This window comes from Cyrtonyx montezumae, unplaced genomic scaffold (genome assembly GCF_038088225.1).
Source record: "Cyrtonyx montezumae isolate F1298 unplaced genomic scaffold, pur_monq_1.0 scaffold_4, whole genome shotgun sequence".
Classification (NCBI taxonomy): Eukaryota; Metazoa; Chordata; class Aves; order Galliformes; family Odontophoridae; genus Cyrtonyx; species Cyrtonyx montezumae.
In genome coordinates, this window is record NW_027072045.1 from 8,313,885 (window position 1) to 8,333,307 (window position 19,423).

Here is a 19,423-nt window from a genome sequence, read left to right on the forward strand (position 1 = left end):
CCCATAACAAGGCTTGCTTTTCTTTCTCCTGATACAGGAAAAATATATTCAGATTTGCATTCAGTAATAACACTGTGTATTTGATTCCCATAGCTCAGAGTGAAGGGAACACTGAGAATTATGGAGAGAAGAGATTAATCAGATTACAGTTAACAAACGACAGTTTGATACATGAAACCACACAGCCATAGGCTGATGATTCAGGTACTATGTCACAGTGACCGCTGCAAAACGATGACAATATTATCCACTTTAGTTCTTAATACCACAACTACTGAGCAGTGCTGGAAACAGGCTGTAAACTTGTCTGCTCCCTATTACTGAAGCTGATAGGAACAGGAAAACAGGAAAGTAACAGGGAAAATTGTTAACAATATTCTGATTTTAGAAAGCAGGTGAGCACATTCTGCAGTGCTATCAGCCTTTATTAATAGTTGCCTTACTTGGTAGAAACAACAGGGACCCACAAGACTCCAAATGTTAGTGGTTTTCCCGGTATGTCCTAAGAGTTGACCCTCACATGTGTTTGTGCTGTACAACTTGGTCAATTAACATGCAAATGTCCTGATGAACTTACTTGCCTGTGAAATCAGAAACTCAAACACCTGTTATATTTGCAACATATCCCCATAAGTATTTAGGACAACATTCTTTACAGCAGCAATTAAGTACTATGGAACTGGTTACCAGACAGTAAATGCTTCACTTAGTCATTCTGAAGGTTTGTATGTAGATTTAGACATCCTCAGCAACAATAAATGATAGCCAATTCTGAAAGCCTGACAGGTGGTGTGGCTAGCACTGTGGAGATTGTGTTGTTAGTGGCATCCCATTCAGACTCCACTGAAGCACATGCATCAATGGCGTCACTCGAAGAAGTCAGACCTTCCAAGAGATCTCAGCTTGTAGGAAGAACTGTACATAAGATGAAAGGGCTTATCAATTTAGAGATGCAAACAGCAAAAAAGCTTCCAATTTATCATGGTAAGTTTCGGGAATGGCAATGCAAAATTGCATTAAATTAGTTACGTGATGTTAGTTTAATCCTTAGATGATCACAGGGGCAGGTTAAAACAGTATATGTATTTTTGCTGATGAAGGTAATAAGAAAGCCCCAAATCCGACTCATTCCAGAGGTGAAAATGGTCCAACTTCATTACAAGAAGCAACATTCACATCCTTAATTATTAAAAGACATCATATAAAGAAAGTAGAATAGATATTTAATGGTTGTCACCTCTGTCTCCTCACCTTCACAGGGTCACAAAACAGCTAACAGTATGAAGAGATCTCTTGAAATCACCTAGCACAACCCACTGCTCAAGCAAGGTCACCAAAAACCAAGGACTGTGTCCAGTCAGATTTTTAATGTTTTCAGAGCTGGACAAAATCACTCTGGGCTACCTATTTCAGTGCTTGACCACTTTCACCAAGATAAAGTGTTTTCTTGTGTTCAGATGGAATTTCACTGATTTTATTTTGTGCCCAATCTCTCTTGTCCTGTCATATGACATTAGTGAGAAGAGTCTCTGTTCTTTGTTTTCTCCCATAAGCTATTTTTATATATCAATAAGATCTCTATGAGCCTTCTCTTTTCCACACGGAACAATCTCAGCTTTTTCAGACTCTTCTCATGTGAAAGATGGTCCAGTCTCTTAATTTCTCTTTATGGTCCTTTGCTGAAATCACAACAGTAAGCCAATGTCTTTCCTGTATTGGGGAGCCCAGACCTTGCAACAGGACTCCAGATGTGGCCTCAGCAGTGCTGAGTAGATAAGATCTTTATGCAACAACAATAAATATGAAGGCAAGACAGAGTCAAAGGCAAGACAGAGTCTAAGCCAACCGAATGATGAGTTGATGCTCCAAAATAAAATCATTTGATACAGTACCTCAACACGAAATGATCATGCAGTAATACCAAAAGTAAATTCTTTCACTGCACTGAGTTAATCTAAACTCCTTGATACCCAGAATCATCATGATCCATGGCAAGAACTAAGTATAATTAATCTGTTCTTATGAAAATCTTCTGCAAATATCTGCATTGAAATGTTGCAAATGTTTCCAAAACCATAATCTCCAAATTATTTAATACTAATATACCATATAACACAGCTATCCTAGTAGTCTTCACATATTTCATATCACTGCTTATTATAGAAACGAAAGGCAGATAAAGATTGCGTAAATTAGTGTATTTAATTCTGTGTAGTTGCACCTAGTTTTGATACCCAAAGTCACCTTTTCCATAAAAATATATATTTGCTCTCCAATCATATTTCTCAGAAATCACCATGGAGATGGGCGATGGAAGTTAACATGATCACTATTCCTATAAAGCATATTCCAAAAAGAGTAAAAAAGGATTTAAGATATTCCTCCTCCAAAATGATCAGGCTGAATTTTTATTTGCTTTTCTTTGTGAAAGGTCCAGAGTCATCTACAGCAGATAAGAGATCATTTTGGACCAATTTAAAACAGTTGTTCAAGACAGAAAACGTGTTATGACCATTGATTAAAGAGATGTGAAAATCTACTGGAAAACAAATTTAATTGCTATCATGTGTCCATTTCTACTAATGTATCACCCTGTGGAGCAAGAGATTTAATTCTCCCAGTGTCCTCCAAAATTTACATTGTATATTCCATACTTCCATTTCATTATCGTTCAGAACACTAAGCCCAGAATAATTAAAATGCAGGCACTTTAGTAATACCACTCATTTAGCTTAGCCATATTTAACTCCAGAAGCGTTCAACTTAATTTACCTCTTAAACAAGGCTTGAGTTCTAAAAAGATATTGGAGCACATCAACTAATTGGGACTCTCTGCCAGAAAATTACTTTGCTGCTAAAACACACATTTTCTTCAACTTTCTGCAACTTCTCATGAGCTTTGTTTAGGGGGATTAGATTTTGGAGGCATTACTATTGCCAGTTTTAAACATATATACAGAAATTGCCAAATCTTAGTAAAAACATTTCAAAAATACCAACTAAACAGTTGCAGTCGATAAAAGAAACTAATTTGATAACTGAGCCTGAAATTCAGCCTTCTCCTTTAATTTGATTCTATCTGCATATTTTAGGGTACGGTTTGTTTACTTCTCTCACTGCAAAGAAACAGCTGCATAATCAGTCACTGAACTGATTGCAAGAAAATTGAGCTGATAACCTTGTTATATATCAGCTGTAGTTAATATCTTACAAACTTATAAAAATGATATTTTTTACATATATGAATAAAAGTAAAGATAAAAACAACTGGTGTCTGCAGTGTGTGCTAGCAATCATTGCGGGTGGGTAAACTGACAACATGTAACTGCATATTAAGACAAATGTAGAATTTAGACAAAGTATTCCATCTCTTTTCAGATGTATACTTTTAAACCTCAGGAACTGTTTTCAGTAGATGTCATGCCTTTTAACTTGAAAAAAGATAAGCGCAAATAAGCTCCCAATTGTCTCCCCAATATGTAAACCACATCTCGGGCTGCTGTCTCTGTTTCTCCTTTGAAGTTTCCCTGAAATGTCATGTGTTGTGAAGACTGCTGTGCATAAGCAAGACAATTTGCTCACTCTCAGAATTCTTACCGGTTTCCACTGCTATTTGGTATCCAGCCTCTAGTCTCCGAGATGACCTTTCCAGCCTCTCTGTGTTATCGAGCAGATGTGCCCTCTGAAAAAGAAAAGGGGAGAGAGAGGGAAAAAAAAATAAATCAGGCAGCAGTCTACAATGTTCTCCCCCCCTTTTTAATTGTACTTTCATATTCCAAAACATAAAAATATCCATGTATATTTTATGGAAGAGCCTGTTACAAGGACTACTGGAAGGGGCAGGTTCTAAGATCAATCATAATTATGTGTACCAATCATCTTTATGTTGAAACATGGAATACATGCTTCACTCTTATCACATGAACTCACAAAACAGAAAGTGACTATTATATGGGAAAACTCAAGAGCATTTCCAAAGCTGATTTCTCTGCGACACATGTATGCAAGCTCCCATGATTTCTGCTCAACTACAGTTTCACTTTAAATGCAAGTGGTACTTTTTAACGTGAACTTAATTTTCAGCAGACGATATATTTCCTTCATGTGTACTACTCAAGTGAGGCGATAAAAACAACGAGCTATTCATACAGAATACTGAACAGCATGAATATTCTTTAGACTGTTTGATGTAAAAAGATGTAAAAACAAAACACCAGTTTCTTGATTTACATCTCTTATGCCTAAATATATATATGAATGTATAAATAATACACACGCAGAGGAGTAAGATATTTTTCCCAGAAGTCATTTGCCCATTTATGATAATAACAATGAACTCTAGTAAAAATGCTTCTTTCAATGCATTTTCACCCAGGGAGTCTTTAATAGTGAAAAAGTGAATTATTATTTTCATTAGTTTATTTCTCACACAAAATGCAAGCTCACTTCCTTTGGCAGTTTCATCCTATACTTGCTCTAATCAAGTCATCAAAATATAATATCCCCCCCACTCTATCACAGTCACACACACCTCACCAAGCACCCCTTCAATTCCAAAACAACACTCTGGATATTTGTCAAAAAATATTTCCCACAACTTCGCCTTGTTGACAGATGTCATTTAAAAATTGAAGAAATGCTTTCTAATAATAATAATAAAAAAAAAGGAGGTGCCATACATATTATCTGAGTGGCTGTCTACCGAAACGATCTACCTTGCTCTAATGAGCCCCTATGGATCTTGGGAGATGCAAGCTGTATTGACATGCACACTTAAGCTAATACACCTAGACCAGTGCCTCCAAGCTCTAGCAGCCAGGGATGCTGACAGAATATCTCGCTTCTATCTTCAAAGAAAGGAAGTGATTAGTATGTTATCATTACCATTCAAAACGTGATTTCCCTATTCCCTCCCGGCATAGGTGACACATCTCTGAGATGCGGCCAGACGATCGAGGCAGCTAAAGCCACATCAAAGCTTGCCTTGAATTTTTTTTTTCCCCCTCTCTCTCTCTCTTTTTTTTTTTTTTTGGAAATCATTAAAACAATGCATTTAGATCAGCACAGATAGGACCCAATGTGAAGGTCAGGAAAGCTGCAATAACAGTCTATAATAATTAATAGAGTTGTCTAATACACAGTGGATAGGTTAAGAGTAAATTGCAAAAAAAGAACCTTTTCCATTCATGGGGGGCAGGCCACCAAATAAAAAGAAAAAAAAACAAAACAGCACAAGCACTTAAAAAATTTAAAACTGTGAGTTACAAAGCTGTCATTGAAATCATGACAGCAACTAGAGTGGTGCATGTTCTTAGGACTCATGGTCAATCTAGATAATTAGTGTTAATTTTACTTAATTTTATTTTTAAAAGGCACCCTTACATAACATCTGCTGGTTTCTCTCCATTGCTCACTACAAAAAAAAGTGTAAGCCTGCAGTGCCTTTCTTCAAATACAGCCCCCCTACCCTCGAATAATATTAAAGAACAACTGGTGTTAAATATTTTAAATCTTGTAAAAAAACATCAGGGACCTGATACTGTTACATAGATAGCTCTCAAGAAAAAAAAAGCTAAAAAAAAAAAGCATGGAAGAGTATTTGGGGGGTGGGATAAATAAGGAGTTTAGAGGATAACAATCTTAAAAGTTAGACAGGAGATACTTAAACCAAAAAATAAAAAGGAGAGACTGGGAGTTGGCACAAGGAACAGAGTATTATAATTAAAGATCAGATGCATAGCGCTGAAGTGGCACACTAAGAATGAAAAGACAAGCCTGCTATGTTAGGGGAGAGGGGGAAAATAATCAGATTCCACATTTCAATGTAAAAGAGCTGCCCAAAAGAATTAGCACGTAATTGCATATTTTTATATATTATATAAGCCACAGATTGTGTAAAAGGTAAATCATAAGCTCACAGTTAGTTCAGTCCTACTGTGAGCAATTAGAATACTAAAGCATTGTGAACTCGGTACTAACATTAACTCAAAGCAGTTTCTTACCTTATTTCAGAACCTTTCCACCCAAGCCATTCTACAATGAAACCTTTTTATTTTTATTACAAATGACAGTTATTTACGTGCTTTGGCTTGGGAAGCATACAGCCCTTTGGCCATGAAATCGATGCCCTAAAGCAGCAGCTGATGCCTTCCTGCTCCCCAGCCCTCCCCACACTCCTGCCACTGCATCCCTGCTCTGAGGGGTGGGCAGGGAGGTGATTCAGTGCGTCTTGCAGCTTCAGAAACAGCTTCTATCCGAGTTACATAAGGAAGTTTTGCAAAGTGGCACGCTATCACTAGAGATTTTGTCATTCCATGTGGGCTGGATTCAAACTGCGATCTCAGGAGCTCAAAAGACAGAGAGGCACAGCCTCCATGCGACGCTGCGTACGGTGTGAGTGCCGGAACAGAGCCCGGTAATGAGAGGAAGTGTAGGTTTTATTAACAAACAGAATGGCAAACCATAATTTCTTTCAAGATCTGTTCATACCTCCTTAGGAGAATTATAATTGTGGATGCCTTGATGTTTCACTATGGGATGAGCTCAGAATTACGCCTGAGTCACTGTATCAGTCTTCATTTAAACTTTTATCATGCATTTTGCACTCAGTATTAAAACAGCGCTGCAGTTACAACCTACTCAACACGTAGCAGGTCCTTAAGTACAGAAAATGAAATTTCAGCAATTATTTATTAAAATTATTTCTCTCTCTACCTGTTCGGTTTTGATCTAGACAACAAATTTATTTAGATCTCTTTGCTGCTGCTCTCCCAATAGAGACAGGAAAAAACGTAACTTCTGAAGCTAATCAGGAAAAGCAGAAAATTACTAGAAGCAATATTAAAAAAAAAGCTGAATGATAGAGTAATCGTAAGATCCAAAAGGTATGATTGAGTTCAGAATAGCTGCCAAGTCCCTTTCCCCTGCAATAACATTCTTATTTGCCTCCTTAGTTATTTCAGAAAGAAGAGCAGTTAAGCAGCAGCTTTGTTCTTTATATCTAATTAAATTTCCAGAGTAACCTACAAATAAGGAATCTGTCTGCTTACAAAACTATAATCTCTGTTTGCAAGCAAAAACGATCCTACTGTATTGCTTTACAAAAGCACAGGAGCAGACGTGGGAGTGTTTTTAAAGGGCTGAGCAAATGGACCTGGTTCTTCTGAAAGTAATCTCAGAAATCAGGCTGTACAAACCCTCGCAACAATATTGTCATCTGTTTAAATACTGGGACTGTTGGGGAGGGGAGCTCAGCAGTGGTGGGAGGGCTTTCATGCGGTTACATGTTTATTTTGTTTAATTTTTTGTTCACCACGTTACTCCGTAGCTTTAACATATTAATATCAGCCCCACAAGAAGAAGGGAAAATAAAGCATTCAGGCAACTGGCGAAAGAATCTTTATATCACAAATATCTTACTGTTTCTAAGAATTCCCTGTAATTGCCCTTAATCTGGTTACTTTGCATTTCTTTGTCATCACCATTTCTAAAACTTACAAATCCTTTTCTGCAGAGCTCAGAATTCATTATTGATATGCCTGGGCATACATGTTTCAAAAAGAAGATACCAGACAAATATGCGACGTTAAAACGCCTCTAAATATATTTATTCAAACACTTCACTGGTTCAAACTCTCCATATGAAACACTTCAAAAATCAGACCTCTAAGTAATCTAGACTTTACTGAGACCTCATTTTTGGCAGCGATGGGGAAACAATAAGAAAGGCAGTTCAGATACCTGCTTTGCTCCAGCAGTAAGGAACTGAGTATACTAATTTCCAAACATATACTGAAACATTTGAGGAACTGACCATTAAAACAGACTTTTCTCTCTAAATATTTATGAGTCATTTTATAACTGGAAGAAAGGTGTTCCGGAATACTGATCTCTAGTGTTACACCTACAGATCTACAGCACTCACAAATAAATAATAAATATTGATACGTGTGCTTGGGTCTACTTGTACTGTATTTTCAGCGGGTATATGATACACTATACAATAAATAAAGACATTTCAGTGCTTCAGACCAAAGTCAAAGCATTATGAAATACTGTGTAATTCTGCCAGTGTTTCAGCACAGGTTTCAACCAAAGCAATGCTTTCACTTTCAATACCAGTGTACAAATGTATTTACCCTATCAAAGATTTTGTGATGCAAACAAGATTATTACTGTACCAGATTTGATCATGGTATTCTAGCAGAGATCAAATAATAGGTTTTCTTTTTTTTTCTCCTTCTTTCTCTAGTGTCTTTAAAAAAATTCTACTATCAAAGAATGTTAATTTCTAAGGTTTGATCTGGAGATTCCTATGTAAGTATACAATTATCAGGAAAAAAAGAGGCACAGCAGTGAATATTTTAAAGGAATGTAATCAATATTTTTGCTTTGTGCAGATTTCCCTGAAACAATGAACAAAAAGATCTACTTCAGATTTAGAAACTCAGCTTTAAAGGGAAAGCTAGACAACAAAAAGCAAGAAAGTACTCACCTCTTCACGTAATTTTATCAACTGCAACATGAACGCACAAAAAAGATAAAAAGGAAAGAAATGGCAGGAAAGAAAGATCAGTTGTGTGACAGGATACAGAATTAACATTGACAATTTATCTGTTTACATGTTTAGCATTTAAAAATCACAGACAAACACATTAAAAGAACCTAAACATAGACTACATGCAGAGTTTTTTGAACGAATAAAGATCACTTTCTCACACTGTCACATTAAACAAAGAGAATAGTGTGAAATTCTCTTTTAAACCACATCTAAGACACCATCATGAAATAAAGGGGAATGACTTCATAGAAGTCTATATTATAAAGAAAAAAAAACAAGTTTACTATTCCTCTCTGCGAAGATTGTACAGCTGAAGTGGTTTTGTATATACAAGTTTTCAGAATGTTTTCTGTATATTTTAGTTGTGACAACTGATTTCTTATTTTACGAGCAGATCTAACTTATTAATAGATGACTGCATCTTTACAGCACATCACCAGTACTCCAGTTTTTATATACCTTCATCTGAATGCGACTATATTATCTAGTTTGATTACTGAACCTCACATGGACACCCTTTTTCAGTTTAGAAAAGAAAAAAAAGCAGCTTAGTTAAATGGCTCAGAATGATGATTTATTGCATAGCATATTTAATAGTAGACAAAGGAGTAGGGAACAACACAAAACATCCTTCCCTCAGAAAGATCCACTCCAGGCTCTTATTCCTGGACCACTATACAGTGTGTGTATGTATACACACATAGTGTATCTGTCTATACTTATACAGTATATGAATTTATGTTTATCAATTTATGCTTGTAAATTAACACGATCTAAAACTATTAATAATATTGCTCTGGCAGGTTTACCATAAAACTAAATAAAATCCAGTCTGAATATCAAGCTACGTTGTAATACTCTCTCCGTTTACAGAGAGAGATAAATCATTTGTACTGGAACAAAAAGTATGATTACTCACAACAAATGTCTGCACAAGAGTGGCTCTTGGTGAAAAAAATTACAGTTCTCTCCCCGACTCCAGTTGAATAGAAAATTACAACAGCTACATCAAGATCTCAGTTTGTTCTGATACCTCACCTACAGTTTCACAACACCCATTTTCGACATATGTGCGAGCTGAGAATGTTTACTACTCAGAAAGTCTCGTCAGCCCGAGAGGAAAAAAGGAACTTCCATTACTCTCTATTGTTTAACGTGGCTCGCCTAGTCCTGAACACAGCCTCATCCAAACCAGACAACTGAACCAACTGTGTGTAATTATTGGGACTACTACTGCAGGAACTGAGCCGAAATAACGCAACTTTGCTAGAATTTGCCATAAAGCAAACCACGCTGTCCACCAAACTGCTGCTTAAATTCAAGTGTTTGGCCTGTCAGATATTGGGCTTTCTCCAGTTCTCCCCCTCCTTTTCTCCCCAAAAAGGCAAACATCTCTTTAGAGAGGGGCGATCTGGGAGCTGATCACATAGCTATCTTTTCTTTCAGAGCCACCATTCTTCACTTGGCTATGATACTTAAAGGGCCAAAGTTTAAAACTACTCTCCCGCAATAGAGCTCATTTGGGCATGCCACCCTGCAGCAGTCAGACGGAGTTTTAAAATGCTGCACATTTGTTTTTTCAATAGGTTCCAAACAAAAATGTTCTATCTTGTTTGTGCTGCATGGTTGAATTTAAGCTCTGCATAGGATTTGCAGCTAAGCTAAGTAATGGGAGAGGGTTTTCTTTTTCTTTTTTCTTTTTTTTTTTTTTTCAACATTGGCTGAGAGATATTCATTCAAATTAACAAAAGATGTATTTTTCCCCCATTTAACAATGCTCTTGATGAAAATGTGTTACCTTTACTTTCCTACTTTTGAACATTTTCTCATCACCCAACTACGCAGCATCAGGCCGTGCGCAGCCACCATTTTAGGTTATGATCATCAGCATATTTTTGAAACAAAGATACATCTATTTTTTTTTTTCAATTCAGAATTTGATATAAGAGGTAATCTGTTCCTTTGTAGGCTAAAAAGAAAAAAAAAAAAGAAAACAAATCTGGTTTACGCTGGTTTGAACCAGCGGAATCTCTTGTGGCTAAGCCTTCTGCTGTGACTAAAATCAAAACTGCGCCGCAGAGAGCGGCCGAGATGGTGTGTGTGTGCCCGTGTGCCGGCGAGGAGCACACCACGTGATGCAGAAAACCACCCAATTTTTTTTTTTTTTTTAAAAGCTGATAACGCTACTGCCGTCTCTGTCCGCATACAGATAACGAATAAATGCTGAACTCTATTAAACGCCCTTTACACATTATCGTGGGTCGAACACACAATTTTCTGAACTTATGATGACAGTCTATTTATTTTGCTATAAACCCTCGGCATGTAACGAACAGATTTGTGTCTGGTAATGATCTGCTCTGCCAGGGCTATATGAAATGATACCGACCTTCTTTAGATCTTGGGGAATTAAATTGACCAACTTCACCCCCTGGTCTCTAGCTGAAGTTTGACACACTTTATGCACAGCAAGCCCAAATCTAATATTATCAGAACTTTGTAGTCAGAAATTAAGTAGCCACAAAATATTTGTTCACCACAAATCGCATATGCAGTGCGCGTGCGTACAGACACACAATTTACCCTAATGCAAATTTACTTCAACATATTAATGAACACAGGTGCAAAAGAGGAAGAAGTCGTATTATATCTCAAGAAAGTTGGTAATACCGTACTTGACTATTTTGGTCATTTCTGATTTAGCCCAACATCCACTTTCTAAATAGCATACAAATCACCACATGAAAACAGTTCTGAGATTATTAAAGGGAAGCCACACCTGTAAGTACTGTATCATTGCACTGAAAAGCTCAAAACTTTCAAGAGATTTGACAATCATTGCTGGCCAGCATGACAAATAAGACTTCAAAGTAACAGAGCCCATTTAAGATCACTCCTGGAAAATAAGGAACAAGCCAATGCACACAGGCTTTAGGGGATGGCTTTTTTTGTTGTTATTTGTATGTTTTTGATGGGAGAAGAGCTGACTCCTGATTCTGACTTTCTGCATGCACTTCACTTGATCACATTCACCAGATAATAATTCAGAGGAAATTAACGTACACTGAGCACTGACTTCATTAAACAGCTTGATATCATTATCTTATTTAACAAAGATCCATTACTTTAAAAGAAGTTTTGATTAGCAGAATTGTACGGTTCGTACAACTTCTTACAAGAAGTTTCTATATGCATTATTCTAATAAAATTAGTTATCTCTCAGAAAATTCACTATAAGCAACCATATTCTAAGATGTTCTCGTCTACACGTGATGACAGATACTAATGGATCACAAAGAGGAAAATAAAAAGAAGTGGAAAGATCAATCATCATTAACTAATTCTTCACTCTGATCTTCTACTTCAATCCTTCTTCTTGTGAGGATAACTGGAAACTCATACCTATGTATTCTACCCTGCTCAGAACAGCTTTTAAGTTGGCAGTAGCTCTGCCTTTGAAACTCAACTAAAAACCAGAAGTTGAATTAAAAAAAAAATCAAATTGTTTATTTTTACAGCAGCACCTCATTTAGTTCTAGATACTTCCATACAGCCATTCTACATTGTTCATCTCCTCCCTCCATAAAAACTATGTAAATTTTTGTCATGAAAAAGATCATACTTCAAATGTGCAGCTCATATCTGTTTCTCTTGGATAACATCCAAGTCTAACCAGACATTCAACATTTCTATTGGCAGATTTTAACAATATATCCAGATTGCTATAGGAACAGCCTTTTCTTCAGTGATTCCTTCATCATGAGAGGACTGCCTCTTCTCCTAGCACTTTTGTTTGTTGACTAAACTGGGGAACAAAACCATCATCTAGTTTAACTAATCATCATTTAATTTAACTAATTTAACCTAACTGAAACCACTGGAGAAGTCCTCTAATAATAGTTAGAGGGTCAGACAATCTATATGCATTTGCAAAAGGCAAAATTAAAGCAAGAATTTGAAATACCTTCTAATATTTTATTTGGCTACAAGTAATATTTGATCATAGTTTCTTCATCTAGTCCAAGTCTCCTATTGAAATAGTGCTCTAGTGATAGTGCTCTAGATCTGGAGTTAGTAAGTTAATTATTTTGAGGTAACATGTTGCATATTGTACATTCAGATGAGGTCAGTATAAGGCTGAAGTTTGTGTGCTATTTGACTGTACCTGTAACTGAAAGCACAAAAGTACAAATATAAATCATGATATCTCATAAGAAAAGTATGTGGTTGATTATTGGAACAACACAACAAATAATATCTATTTTAAATATTGGCCTTTGCATTACTAAAAGAACAGAAGTGTTTCCTTTATAATGATATTTCATAGCATCTTTCAAGGAAGAAAACAAAGAATTTCAGAACTTCCAAAGGTATGGGGTTAAGAATTTCAAGTTGGGTCATAAAAAATTACTTTGCTTACCTAAAAGACTAAATAAAACACTAATACCCTAAAAAAAATTGTTTGATTTAAGAAGTTGTCACTGGAATGAAAAGAAATCATGTTGATAAATATTTGTAGGTATCATTTGATTCCTTGAGATAAGACCCTGTTTCTTCCATTAGCTTTCAAAAAGAAATCATAATTTGCAAAAAGTGCATATGGACCAGTTATTTAACCATTCCTTAAAAAGTGAAAATACTTTATCTCATCCCTACACATAAGATATTCTGTTAAAAGTGGAGCTTCTTATCACAATTGCCCTTTTATGTTTGAATTCACACATTTTTTTTCTTGAAATGTAAAAATAGCAGCACCTTAGAAGAAATAAAATTAGAATCTTAACACTTTTACAGTAGAGAGTTTATGTTCATGACACACAGACCATCAAACTCTTCCCTTAAATTCTCTTTTCTGCAAATTCATTATTTAGGGATTAAAAAAAAAAAACTCTTCCTGTTATTTAAATTTTGGAACTGTCTCTTGCTATATATACCATAATATAAATATCTTCTGCATTTAACTCTACACATAAATATTACATCTGCTATAAAGTAAGTCCTGCAGATAAATTGTATCCTGTATATAATTAATTAACATACATATTACAGTCTCTCACAGAGTTTAACATTTACACAGCACTTTCAAAATACTGTACAATATTGGTGCTTAAGGGGTCTATGCTTATCCAGGATAAGTCTCCAAGTCTAACTTTTGTCTACCCTTAATGACCTTATATTAGTGTAGAAGATGCTAAAAATTTCAGAATGTGGCTCTGCTCTGTTACTTTACTTAATATTGCATTTATTAAGTAAGCATTTAAAAAATTTACTTTTGGTACAAAAATAATTAAAATCCTATTTTATCATTAGTTACATTTAAGAAAACTTTCAACAAACTTCTCACTCAAAATCCACAATTTTGATTACAGCTGAACTGATTTTTCATAAAAGAAAAATTCATCTTTCAGTCAGAGTTTGTCAAATTCAGCACCAAAAGAAATATTACAAAGTCTGAATATAAAGCTCCCTTTAGAAAGTATGATCTTCACAGTGAAGTGTTCAAAGCAACAACATGGATACAAGATATCATGAAAACCTGAGGATTATCAAGCTTTCCATCATTAAAAGAGTTGGATAACTCTATATTCCAGCACAACATACAGTATGAAATCATGCTTTCATAGGAAAAACTTGTGTTTTTGCTACAAGGAGCGAAAATCTGTTTAGGGAAGGAATTGCACAAGGAAACAAAGTGGTGTATGGCCTAATTCTGAGAGTGCGTTTCCATTTGTTTTGCCTGACAGTGTTGATTTAATTATACTGCATTATTATCAAAGCAGCATTATGTACTTTTTTTATTCCTTTTACATGTGTTTGAGGTGAAGACCTTGGCTTTGTCGGCAAACAGCATGTTTCAAGTTATTTTTAAAGTACTAAATAATAAAGGAAAGAGAAGAAAAGATTTTTTTTTAAGATAGCAGACAGCGATCACAAGTTAAAGGGTTAAATGTAAGATCTCCAAGAAACATTTTGAAGTTGATTAAGACCCCAGCTTTGCATTAAACAGTATCACTTCCACATGAGTTGTTGCTAATGCTGTTAAGGAGCAGCTTGAGAAGCCCAGTGTGCCAGTGACCTCCTTCACCCTCCAGCCACCCACTACGGCTTCTTGATTAGCATCCTACCTGGTTCTCTGAGGAATTCCCGTCATCCCCTAGGAGCTCATTCCGCACCTCATCACTGTAGGCGATCCGTGACCTTTTCTGTAAAACAAAAAGAAAAAGGGGTTAGGAAGTAAAGCTCCAAAGCCATTGGTATCAAGGCTGATCATATTAAACCTCGAGAGCCCCCTAATGGATACATATTTGATTTAAAAAAGAAAAACAAAACAAAACGAAAATGTAATTACAAGTTCTATAAAAGTTCTCCGACAGCCATATTTTGATAAATCTGCATGGAAAAATCTTACAATTTCTAAGAGAATCATATCCTCAATATTTCATTTCATTTAAATGAAGGTAGCTTAAATGAAGCTCAAGACAAATCATGTGTGACTCAAGTTCTAATAATCAGGTTACTCTGAATGGCAATATAAACTCGTAAAAGAAGCATTGAATGAAGGTCTAGGAACAAAATTAACTTTCCCAAGGAGCACTTGCTAGTAATACTGCAGTGATGCCATTAGACAGGAAAGAAGGATTCCTTTCCTATTTACCAAAAATCAGAGGGGGAAAAAAAGAAAAGGAAAAAAAGACAAAGAATTATGGGTAACAGACGTCTGACAAAACTGGCTGAAATTACAGATGTAGAAAATGATCAAGTTTTTCCTTTGTTGCTGAGGTCTCCAGGGAAAGGACCAGAAATCAAGTCCCAAAATAAGGGTTTGAAAATGGCAGTACAAGGAAACACCAGCTTACAGCAGTTCATGGGAACACCAAAATTTGCAATGGCCACTTATCAGTTAAGGACAGACCACAACTGATGAGCAACAGATTTTCTCATGAGCCAATCCCTATGTTAACTCTTAACAAGAGCAAGTGGTGAGCAACTGAGCAAATGACTGAAGATTACCAAGGTAGCACACCATTTACTGAACAAGTAGGAAAGTCCATAATAAGAACATTAGTCCAGCTTTTAATTTCTCTGTTGTTCACTTACCAGACTTAGCTAACGCTCCTGCATTCACCATTGAAAGAATTTTTAATATATTGTCTAAAATATTTTCACATTTGAGTGTGGCTATGATCAGTCCTCCTCTCCATCACGAGAAGATGCCCAGAGGCAGCCAGAACTGGACTACTGGGCCTCTCTTAATTGCTGTGAGCTTCCCTCCCACTCCACCATGGAAGTCACTACCAGTAGGAACTCAGCACATAGAAATCCCCCCTCAAACCTTCCCCAATCAAACCATTGTGCCAAAAACGTCTGGGTTTGGAGACCAGAGCACAGGAAACAACTCATTATAAACGACACCGAGCACAGGGAAATTCATTATCTTTGTGACAAATAAGCGTGGAAGTGGGACAACCCTTCTACTAGTTGAGTAGTCTTGCATTGGTCATCTGAGAGCAACACATTTTAGCTACTGATCTTGTATAGTTCCCCCTTTATAACACCTTCACCATGACAATGCTTAGCAGTCTGTGATTCAGTTGCTAGTGTTCAGATCTAGATTATATACTAAAGCTAACAGCTGTACCTAGCAAGGACAAAGCATACCATGGTCCAACTACATGAGCTGAATTATGCCAAATCTTTTGGAGATCTCAGCTGTCACAGTTTCATACTAACCAAGCTAAAAGTACTCTACAGCATTAAAGGAAATGAGAACCTTTAAACAGGCTACGGTATCAGAGCTGCCTGTTTAAATTATTCATTTCATCACTATGGGGGACTAAAACACTCCACAGCATGTAAGAATATCATATGGAGATAGGTTTTGTTTTTCTCTTTTTTCACCAAAAAGCCAACAAATTGGCATAGATTGCTCAATTACATTATTTTCCTATTTTTATTTGATACACATCAAACAAGGAAGAAAATTACAAACATATACCAATAAATACCTACTCTTCTTTTCTGATAAAGATTCAATCTCCCCACTTGAAGTCCAGTACCTCAACTGTACAGTCTCTGCTACTTCTACAGAATTACTCAGCCCGATTGATTCTGCTAGTATTACATTTATTTGTCATTATTAGACTAAGATTTGGAGCACGATGCTTCATGAGCTTGTTCTCCAGTGAACAAGTTGCCTAATTATATGTGGAGACTGAGATGGTCCATGGTTACACATCATTTATTTGAAAGATTTAACTGGCTGAATATTCTCATTCACAAGAGACTGCATGAAAGAAAGGAAAGATAATATTCTTCATGAGAAAGAAATAAATGTTAACAGCAATACAGTTTCTAAAAGCCTTTTATAATCCCTTATATCAACACCACTGAGCTTAATAAATATACTTGTATCATTCTTCCTTTATTGCAATAATTTGACATGATCAGAAAATCAGCAATTATATTAAAAGAAATAACCCTTTGACTACAATTAGGTGTAACTCTTTGGCATAATCAATAAATAATTTGATATTACTTTTGATCACAGTTTCACCACTAAATGAATCAATAATATAAAAGGAAAAGCCTTTGAACTAAAGCATTCATTTGTTCTTGCAGAATTTGTCCAAAATATCAATACATTCATATCTTCAATTATTATTCTTATTTTTATTAAGGTAACATTGGCAATACTTCCAAGCATAGCTATCAAAAATAGTGACAATGAAATTGTTCGTCCAAACTTGGCAATAAAGTGAGTTTTAGATTGTTGGGTTTTTTTAGTTCATAACTAACAGCTGTTTATAAATATGTACTTTAGCCAAATGCAAGAATGATAGTTTGAGCTGGAAATGTCACACACTGCTACAGTTTGAAGGAACCCAATTCATAATGCATTTTATAAATAGTTAATGACTTCTATACATAAGCTAACCAGGCAAATCAAGAAGTTGTCAACATTTTTAGTCTTAGTTGTCAGTTACCACTGTCTACTGGTACTTTATATGTATGCTTCTAGAAAAGACAGAAGCTTTACAGAGTTTGTAATCCACGGCGTTTCTGGGCAGCTCAGTATAGGTTAGAACTTCTACGTGCAGTTTTTCTTCTGTAAAGGTCTGTCACACAGAGAAGTTTTCCTTGTATTTTGTATTTTCTTGTGTACACATGCACCAGAAGTCTAAGCACACAAGTGCTTTTACCTCTGTGTACACATTCCCATTCAAATCTGGCACGCACATGAACACACCACCACACAAAAGGGTTAAGCTACTTTCTATAAAACTTCAAGACAGATAAAGTTTCAGGGACTGCTTTCAACGTACTACAGTATCCAGACCTTCTGACAAGGAAGAATTTCTGATTCCAGGCAGATCTCTCTTGGTTTATGAACAGGATTTTTGCATACTGACTGGGTGATTTTCTTAAAGCCCTGTTCAAACAGATATACTTGCTCAGTTCTGTCTGGCAATTTGGCTTTAAACAATCCATCTACTTGACCCAAACCTTAACATTTCCCAATAGAACTGAATGTGTTCATGGGCAAGCACGGCTAAATTAGAATTGAAATGAATTAACTCAGCTTAAACTAATTAAGATCTGTGATCTGCAGCACCACCCCCCTGTATGATTCTACATGTGAAGCAGAGTACATGTAACCAGGCGAAGAATTCTGCTACACTACTAATCTGAGTGTAACAATGAAGTTCGTCTATTACTAAAGCATATGAGAAGTTAATTTCCACGGCCTACACATGGCAAAGCAATTGCTTAAATTGCCTCACCTGGGAATTTAATACAATGTTATCATCAGACCAGCCACACTGTAAATAGATTTATAATGCTTTCCATGTGCTAGGCTAGGTTGCATATGAATTAAGTAATGATCTGGTAATACAATACAATCAGCTAGTTCCCACACCTGGCAGACAGGATATTTTGCTAAATTACTACCTATACAGATACATCACAACATAAAAACAGAAAAGGCAATGGGAAGAGAAACAATCTACATGGTGTATGACCAATTTTTACATGGTAACCAAATAAGATGTAGATGGAAAGAGGTATCCAAAATAATCAGTTTCCAACATCTGTACAACACAACGCATACTTATTCATTTCTATTCAATTTTGGCCTAATTTTCTGCATTCTGTACTTTAATTACTCATCCATATTCTGAAATGTTCCCATTAGCGAAGGCCACAACCAGCCAGTGCCCCCTTGCTCCAACACACTTTCAGCAATCTGACAAATAATTGAAATAAAGCATAGCATATTTTCATACCTGAACTGAAGAACAGCTTTCCTCCTAAATGCTAAGCAGCCCCCTGAGCAGACAACTAAACCAAGGCACATTTCTGACAAAAGGCCCAAAAAATCCTTCTGTCCCACCCTCTTGATTTTTCAGCCTCAATGTTTTAAGAACAGATTAAAAAGATTTTTCTGCAAAAAGTGTAAACAAACAAAAGGACTTATTTACCTACAAACTCCGTTTTCTTTCGAATTTTCTAATCTACATATACGGTTTAAAAAATTTTAAAAACTCTTCCAGCATCTGTTCCAGACTTTGGTCCTGTTCTAGATGTAAATAAATACATAAGATTAGCATAACGAGAAGTAATTCCAAGAAATATATCATAACATTATATTTTGTTTTGTGTTCTTCGAGAGTAGTCACTTCTACCATTGCTTCTGTTAAAACAAGGCAAAAAGTGGCCACGTCTCCAATCGGACTGTGAGGTACTGCAGATGGCACAGCTTTATCTCTACGTCATCGCTGAGATACCTTAAGTAATTTTTGCTGGTCAGAAGTGGAAAAGATAGTTCAAAAATTTAGAAGAAAATTAACTTTCTCTTCCAGT

General features: G+C 36.0%; 1 protein-coding gene across 4 annotated transcripts in view; it reads right to left on the minus strand.

Moving 5' to 3' along the window:
* Nucleotides 1–19,423, minus strand: part of VTI1A (vesicle transport through interaction with t-SNAREs 1A) — a 250,660-nt gene that overhangs the window by 185,422 nt on the left and 45,815 nt on the right. For 2 of the 4 annotated variants that reach the window (XM_065746653.1, XM_065746655.1), the window contains exons 4-6: nucleotides 14,686–14,763; nucleotides 8,495–8,515; nucleotides 3,598–3,682 (exon numbers count right to left, since the gene is read on the minus strand). In XM_065746653.1, coding sequence (XP_065602725.1) covers nucleotides 3,598–3,682; nucleotides 8,495–8,515; nucleotides 14,686–14,763 — 184 coding nt within the window. The remainder of the gene's footprint in view (nucleotides 1–3,597; nucleotides 3,683–8,494; nucleotides 8,516–14,685; nucleotides 14,764–19,423) is intronic. The other 2 variants (XM_065746654.1, XM_065746656.1) reach the window with 1 other exon arrangement.